Consider the following 8,733-nt stretch of genomic DNA (forward strand, 5'->3'; position numbering starts at 1 on the left):
GCGAATTTCAACGATTACGTAAGGTCAAGCTAATCTTATGGTAATGAGCTATGACGCAGTTCGGCGAAAACCAATTGGAACGTTCATGCTGTATCTCCGAATGTCCCAAGCTGTCAAGCCAGAGCCGTCATGTGATTAGATAAATCAAACATGTCAATGCCGCGGCCAGAGCGAATAAAGCGAATTCATGGCAAAACTTCTTCAACCACCTCAGCTACCTGGATAGGGTAACGCATGTCGCGCTTGGTGTACACAAGGCATAATTCGTACTCTCCACTTAATCTCTCTATCATTTTCTTTTCTTTCTCTCTTCTTTTCTGCAGCATTGATATCAGCTGGCTGCTGTACCACCAACTGCAGAAATGTCAAGATGTGGGACAGGTGAGTATTGGGTCTATAACATGTGTGAGTGTGAGTGAGTGTGTGTGCGTGTGTGTATAACCCCACACCTGTGTGTGCGTGCATGCGTGCGTGCGTGTGTGTGTGTGTGTGTGTGTGTGTGCGTGTGTGTGCGTGTGTGTGTGTGTGTGTGTGTGTGTGTGCGTGTGTGTGTGTGTGTGTGTGTGTGTGTGTGTGTGTGTGTGTGTGTGCGTATGTCACTGTGTGCACGCGCATGTGTGTGTGCCTGTCTGTGTGTGTATGTGTGTGTGTATGTCACTGTGTGCACGCGCATGTGTGTGTGCCTGTGTGTGTGTCTGGTGTCAGTGGAGATGCATTTGGTGATCCTGCCGTTGTGTCTGTCAGCTGTGGCCTGGCTTGTCAGGAGAGGGGAAAATGGCCACCTAAATATTTAATGGACCCCAGGGAAACCCCGGACAGACGCCCCAAACAATACTGCCCTACAAAGGCAAAGTGCAGCAACTACGCCAACATTGAAACTGAGAAAAATGTCTTTAAAGGCTTGGTGTTAGGCTGGATATTGTAGTTACTGCAAATTTGAGCAATTTTGGGAGACATCTAGCAATACATGTTTTTTTTTCATAAACATGGTGTTGTGAGGAGGGGGAAGACACTGGCAGCCAATCAAGTGAGCTACTTTACTTACATTACATTGTATTTGGCAGACGCTTTATAACCAAACATTCAAAAGAGGACATAATCAAGCCAACATCACAAGCAAATACAAAGTGCACAGGAAATATACAGAACAACAACCGCTGACTGACAGCGGTTTCCAACAATCAGAGGTTGAGTTGTGCGCGGCCAGAGTCGCGCAGCCAGAGAAAAACAAAAAATGGAAAACCCATGTATATCGGAAGACATTTGGACCATAAGGCTTTGTCAGGTGGTGTAATAAAGACCATTTTCAGTCTAAACTTTTGACAAAATATGTAGTTACTGCACTTTGCCTTTGTAGGGCAGTAGTTTCCCCCATTATCTAGCCTTTGGGGGCTGTGCTCATGTTATGAATTGCTCCTTTTTATTCACCACCGTCTAGGAGGTTATGTGATGATCACCAGGATTTGTTTGTAGCGTTGCTAAATAAATAAAGTCACCAACACCTGTGCATATTCTTCAGAAATGTTGAATGTTGTTTAGAATGTTGTTATTCACACAGGACTAGAGATGCACCGGATCCTGAGTTTTAGGATCCTGCCGGATACCGGATCCACTGCTTAAGATCCTGCCGTATCCGGAACCGGATACCGGATCCTACAAAAGGCTTGAAACATATAGTCTACTCGCACACATGGGCCCTTTTTATTACGTTGGCTCAAACTATTTTTTAGACTCATTGGCTTAGTGCCACACTGTCTGCAATGGCCGCTTCCAAAGGGCTTTCACTCCATGCAGTGATTGGGGTTGTGAAAGACTGACTGAAAAGCCTAGGCTAAAGATGCACCAGATACTGATTTTTAGGTAACATGCCGGATACCGGATGCACTTCTTAAGATCCTGCCGGACCCGGATCCTGTGAAAAACCCTATTATCTCTACACAGGACTCCAATCAGGACTCCAAACTCTTCCATTAGATGATTTACCACTAGCTCAAGGCTAATTTAAGCTGGATCACTATTGAGTCACGTTCTTTGAATACCCCCTTTTTTGCTGTTTGTGTGTGTGTTAGGAGGCAGGCAGGTGCCTTACTTATACATACTCTCTTCTTTCTGTCTTTTTCTTTTCTTTCTTTCTTTCTTTCTTTCTTTCTTTCTTTCTTTCTTTCTTTCTTTCTTTCTTTCTTTCTTTCTTTCTTTCTTTCTTTCTTTCTTTCTTTCTTTCTTTCTTTCTTTCTTTCTTTCTCTTTTTCTTTCTGTACAGTTTCGATGCATCCTCTTGACCACATCTTTGCGCGGAGGAGTCAGATGGGAGGATGACTACTGTATAATGTGCATTCAGGCCCCATGCTGCCACAACAAGATGACCCTGCCAACTATTCTCTCTCTCTCTCTCTCTCTCATTCCCCATTTCTTCTTCTCTTGTTCTCTCGTTCTGTCTTTCTCATTGTTGTTCTCTCCCTCTCCTACTCTCTACCTCTGTTTGCCTCTTTTGATCAGTCTTTCTTTCTCTGTGCCTGTCTCTTTATTCTCTCTCTATTTCTCTCTGTCTCTCTATTTCTCTCTGTCTCTGTTTCTCTCTCTGTCTCTGTCTCTCTCTCTCTCTCTCTCTCTCTCTCTCTCTCCCTCTCTCTCCCCCCCTCTCTCTCTCTCCTGCTGCCTCTGGAGACCCCTCATGGAATCATGAAGACTTACCGGACCACAAGACAAGTGCATCACCCCCCCCCCACACACACACACACACACACACACAATCCTCTACCTCCCCACCTCTGCCTGTCTCCTGTCCCTTCATCATCCATGACACCCACCCACTCTGCGCTCCCTCTGCACCCTCATCCTTTCCCCTCATCCTTTCCTTCCCCCACCCTAGCCCCGTCCACAGGCCCCCATCCTGGGGCTAGTCTGTCCGTTAATGCGGCCCTGCCCCCAGCCCCTCACTTCCAGCCCAACTCTCTACTGCCCTCCAACCCCTAGCCCCCTCCCTCCTCATCCATCTTCTCTTCTCTTCTCCTCCAGCCCGACCCTCCCCAGTCCTCTCCCTCCCTATCCCTCCCTTCTCCTCCATCCCTCTCCCACCCCAGCCCAGCTCGCCTCTTCTCCTCCAGCCCGACCCTCCCCATCCCTCTCCCTCCCCAGCCATCGCCTCTTCTCCTCCAGCCTGACCCTCCCCATCCCTCTCCGCCTCTCCTCCAGCCTTCTCCTCCTCTCCTTCAGCCCGACCCTCTCCATCCTTCTCCCCTCCTCATCCCTCGCCTCCAGCCCAACCCTCCCCATCCCTCTACCTCCCCAGCCATGGCATCTTCTCTTTCAATCTGACCCTCCCTCTCCCTCTCCATTCATCGCCTCCTCTCCTCCAGCCCTCCCCTCCCCATCCCTCTCCCTCCTCCAGCCCTCCCCTCCCCATCCCTCTCCCTCCTCCAGCCCGACCCTCCCCATCGCCTCTTCTCCTCCAGCCCTCCCCTCCCCATCCCTCTCCATCCCCAGCCGTCGCCTCCAGCACTACCCTCGACAGCGTTCTGTCGTCCTTGTCACATCTGACTGACTGACTGGCTGCTGCGCATCGTGCGGGGGGGAACTGATGTTAGAGAAACACAGAGAGCCGAGGGGCTCAGCACAGCCTCCAGGGACGCGCTGTATTGCCCACATATGACCAGGGCTGGACTGGTAATCTGGCCGGCATACGGGGCATTTTCCCGGTGGGCTGACAGGGAGAGGGTTGGGTGAGGGGCTATGGGGTGTCTGAGGGAAAATGCCCAGGCTATTTCTCAGCCCCAGTCCAGTCCTGCATATGGCTCACCCCACCCCACCACGGATGAGGAGGCCAAGAGAAGAGGACGGAAGAGGACGGACGGACACACGCACACACGCGAACGCACAGATGCACGCACGCATGCACGCACACATGCGTGGGTGCACACACACACACACACACACACACACACACACACACACATACGTGTACGTTGGTGCGCGCACGCACTCACACGCACACACACACACACACACACACACATACACACACGCACACACGCGAACGCACAGATGCACGCACGCATGCACGCACACATGCACGCACGCGCACATGCGTGGGTGCACACACACACACACACACACACGCATACCTACGTTGGTGCGCACACACACACACACACGAACTGGACTGGACTGGACTGTTCTCAGGACTGTGTTTAGTACTGTATCTGTGTACTGTATGGTTGAAGTCTGTATGGGTTGTACTGTATGACCTAGGGCTGCACAATTAATCGAAAATAATCGAAAATCGTGATAAAATCTTGGAATCGAAGTCGTGATTTCAATCGTGATTTAATCGTGGCAATAGTGACCTACCTTTGAGAGCGTCCTTGAAGCCAGAACATACTGACTGGCTGGTGTTTCTGGCCAGAAATCTGTCCACGTAAGTTTCATGCTATTGCCTTTACATAATTATTACAATTCATTTTATTTTGCTCATCCCGTATATAATTTATTCTTGGTTATATTTCATCTTGTTATCATTTTCAAAAAAATCCACAAAAAAACAATAATCGTGATTAATAGTCGTGATTACGATTTTGACCAAAATAATCGTGATTATGATTTTTTCCATAATCGTGCAGCCCTAGTATGACATGAACTGTATGTCTCTACCAAAGGGGAAAAGGAAATGACCTCATCAAAGCCCGCCCACCAACACCACCACCACCACTACCACCAACTGGACCTGTCATTCATTCATTCCAACACCGGAGGAAGCCCCATGGTGCAGTGTTGCCGTGTCAACAACAATGCTGCATCTTATGTCACACAAATACGCACATGCGCGCGCACATGCATGCACGCACACACACACACACACACACACACACCCACACACACGCACACACACACACACACACACACACACACACACACACACACCCACACACACGCACACACACTTTCGTCCAACATACCCAGACTGGTTTGAAACTCCCCCCTCCCTTCTACCGCGCCCCTTCTCCCCATTGATTTACGTACCTCCGCTAACCTTGACTTACTTAATATACTATCGCAAAGCTGAATGTTTGTGTTCTTTTTTCGGAAACCCAGTTGACAAGACAAGTGACAAGTTACTTTGTAGCACACTGTGCCTCGTGCAAAAAAGACAAAAAAAATATCACACAAGAACGCAGATGCATTTTGCAGCCAATCCATTGCGTGTGCGTGTGTGTTCACATACAGTGAGTCCAATATGTATTTGATCCCTTGCTGATTTTGTTGGTTTGCCTACTAACAAAGACATGATCAGTCAATAAATGTTATGATAATATGTATTCTAATATGGAGAGACAGAATATCAAAAAGAAAATCCAGAAATTAACTGAAGAGAATATATATTAATTTATTTCCATTTCATCGAGCAAAATAAGTATTTGATCCCCTGCCAACTGATTACAGTTTCGGGCCCACAGACCAGATGGGCACTTCCGATCAACTTGTCATCTGAATTAAAGACACCTGTACATACTAACATGCATAAAAGACACATTGAATCAGCAGAATCAGTCCATAGTATGAGTGAATCAGTCACACTCCAACCTCACCAGCATGGGAAAGACCAAAGAGTGGTCAAATGATATCAGGGACATGATTTTAGACCTGAACAAAGATTAAATGGGCTGCAAAGCCACAAAAGCCACAAGAAGCCATTAGAGTATTAATGACCCAGCTGTTGATGCATTTCTTCCAAAATGTGAGGAATACAAAATGACTATCCATCAGCCTGTCTGAGGTTCTTTACAAGATTTGACCTTTTGTAGGGATTTGATAATTATGAGAACAGAAAGAAATCACCCTAGAGCTGTACGGGATGAACTAGGCAATGATATCGAAGCTACTGAGACCAAAATCACTGAGAAAACTACTGGTAGCACTTAATGCCACAGAGGTTTAAAATCCTGTAGTGCACACATGGTACCTCTACTTCAGAAGGAACCTGTGCAGTCCCACTTGAGGTTTGCCAACGGACATCAGACTGGTTTAGGATATGATGAGGAGGTGCTGTAGTCAGATGAAACCAAAATCAAGCTGTTTGGCATTATCACAATTCAATGTGTTTTGAGAAAGAGTACTGCTGTCTATGATCCCAAGAACACCCTCCTCACCATCATGCATGAAAGTGGTATCATTATGGTTTGAGGGTGTTTGTCTGACCAAGGCACAGGACAACTTCACATCGTCAACGAATGGATGGAGGGAGACATGTAATGTGCAATCCTGAGTGCAAACGTCCTTCCCTCCACCACTACACTGAAGGGTGGGCCATTTTTGGATATCCCAACATGACAATAATACACAACATACAGTCAAAGCAACGAAGGAGTGGCTCAATAAGAAGCATATTAAAGTCGTGAAGTGGCCTAGACAGTCTCCAAATATTAGCCCTATAGTAATTCTATGGAGAGAACTGAACCTCCCATTTACCAAGCTACAGCCACAAACTATTAATGTTTTAGAGATAATGTGCAAAGAAAAATGGGCAAAAATATTTTCTACTATATGCACAAACATTGTCATCAACTAAAAGAAGCATCTGACCTCAGTGCTAGACAACTAGGGCTTTGCCACAAAGCACTCTATCTTCTTTAGCTAGAGGGGTCAAATACTTATTTGCCTAAATTAAATACAAAAAAAATAAAATATATTATTTTAAGTTATTTTCTGGAATTTCTTTTTGATATTCTGTCTCTCCATGTTTGAATACATATTATCATAAATTTATAGACTGATCATGTCTTTATTAGTGGGCAAACCGGCAAAATCAGCAAGGGATCAAATACATATTGGACTCACTGTATGTGTGTGTGTGTGTGTGTGTGTGTGTGTGTGTGTGTGTGTGTGTGCTTGTAAGACCGTATGTGTATATATGTGTATGTGAGTGCACATGCACTTATGTGCACGTGTGTGTGTGTGTGTGTGTGTGTGTGTGTGTGTGTGTGTGTGTGTGTGTGTGTGTGTGTGTGTGTGTGTGTGTGTGTGTGTGTGTGTGTGTGTGTGTGTTAATCTCAGTTTTGTATTACTTCCCCCTTCCATGCTCCAGTGGGCTCCTTTCTATAGTTATGCTAGTGTGACATACAAGAAGTTATCCATGTTGTTTTATATGATTTTAAAGAAGTCAAAATAAAAAATAGTAGTTTAATGGATTAGTTTTCTATATATGACAATGATTATTATTTTTGACCTACGAGTTATTATTATTATTATATTACCGATTATATGGAGATATATCTATGTATGAAATAATAAAACGTTTCTTTGCATAAAATACAGTGTTCTTTCCTCATTTCTGCAGATTTGTTGTACAGAAGTATGAAGTTGATATGAAAAGACAATGTCCAAGGGTTGTCATACATAATAAAACTAAAATAAAAGAGGTCTAAATCATACACTAGTAGACTTTGATTTACTAAATTTTAATTCTGGTAATCAACATGTTTCGTTGCCACTTCATCCGATGTTTGAAGCATTAGATGCATTCCTTGTTGTGCACAGAAGTGTTTGAAGTAAACTTTCTGTGAGTTATTGGTTTAATTATTAATGACAATGTTTGCTTTGTTTTCTCCATTGCTTCCATTTTAATTTCAAAAGCCTCATTCAAATGCTGACTAAGCGTGCAGCGTATCTTGGTGAGCAGTGAAGTCTTCCAGAGAGAGGAGGATATAAAAAACGTGCTACTAAAAACGACGGCTAATTAAACTTAACTGTGCATGCCATTCAGGTTTTTCCTCTGTTCAAACAAACAACTTCCAAAAGGCTCATTTTCTGCCAAGTTTTTACATTCCAACTTCTTCTGCATTGCACATGTTTAGATGTTTATGATCAATTTTAAAGGGGCATTCCACCGGTGGATACATGAATATGTATTCAAAGTGGGTCATATATATATATAGTAAAATAGTAGCATAAAATTCTAATTTGCTGCCTTCTTGGCCGAGAAAAGGCAGAAAATGACTTTTTAGTGCTTGTAGATTTGTGACAACAATCCCCATAATGCATTGCAATGCTCAAGTTCCACAGGCCACACCCAGGCACCTCTGCCACTAGCCCCATACGACTTGTGTTGCTGTCGATCAACATTGACGAAGCACGTGAGCGAGAACTTGTTGTCACGATGTGGGTGTTATTAAATACAGCGCATTTGCAGTCGGCCACAAATATGAACGAGACGATGAGCTCGCACCGGTTTGCTCTACTAACACACCACGTGTGAGGAGTGGGGGGACAGGCAGTGAGGAGGAGCTGAAGTGGGGACCTGCGCAAACTCGTGTAGAGGTGTGAGACAAGACCCATATACACACGTGAGTGAGTTGTTGACCAACCAGTTCATGGGCGCGTGACCTCGGAGGCAGTCCGCCGACGAGCGTTGAAGGGGATAAGCAACTGCAGAGGTTGCAAGATCTGACTGCAGTCGCATTCATCCCGCGATAATTTGACACCATGTGACATGTCACCTTGTCAACGCAACGTCGACGAAATTTCGAAGTTTGACAGGAAATCTAACCGTCATGCAGCATTTTGATCCAGGGTGCATTGCTGTCTTCATGCGTATGCATGCGTTGATGTCATGTCGAATGTACTTATTGACTTACTGGAGCCTCAATTCCATTGATTTCAAAAGCACTGGCACACTGATCTGTGATAGGTCTGTTAAAATTACCATTTTTACATCATTGTAGGAGGAAGTGTTAAGAGGTG

At 45.2% G+C, this 8,733-nt stretch overlaps 1 protein-coding gene across 1 annotated transcript in view; it reads left to right on the forward strand.

Moving 5' to 3' along the window:
• ccdc85al (coiled-coil domain containing 85A, like) overlaps positions 1-2,519 on the forward strand; it is a 65,875-nt gene extending 63,356 nt beyond the window's left edge. Inside the window, exons 7-8 of the mRNA XM_063216316.1 lie at positions 324-381; positions 2,261-2,519. Coding sequence (XP_063072386.1) covers positions 324-381; positions 2,261-2,279 — 77 coding nt within the window. The 3' untranslated portion in view covers positions 2,280-2,519. The remainder of the gene's footprint in view (positions 1-323; positions 382-2,260) is intronic.
• Positions 2,520-8,733: the final 6,214 nt, after the last annotated feature.

The sequence above is a fragment of the Engraulis encrasicolus genome, chromosome 1 (genome assembly GCF_034702125.1).
Source record: "Engraulis encrasicolus isolate BLACKSEA-1 chromosome 1, IST_EnEncr_1.0, whole genome shotgun sequence".
Taxonomy (NCBI): domain Eukaryota; kingdom Metazoa; phylum Chordata; class Actinopteri; order Clupeiformes; family Engraulidae; genus Engraulis; species Engraulis encrasicolus.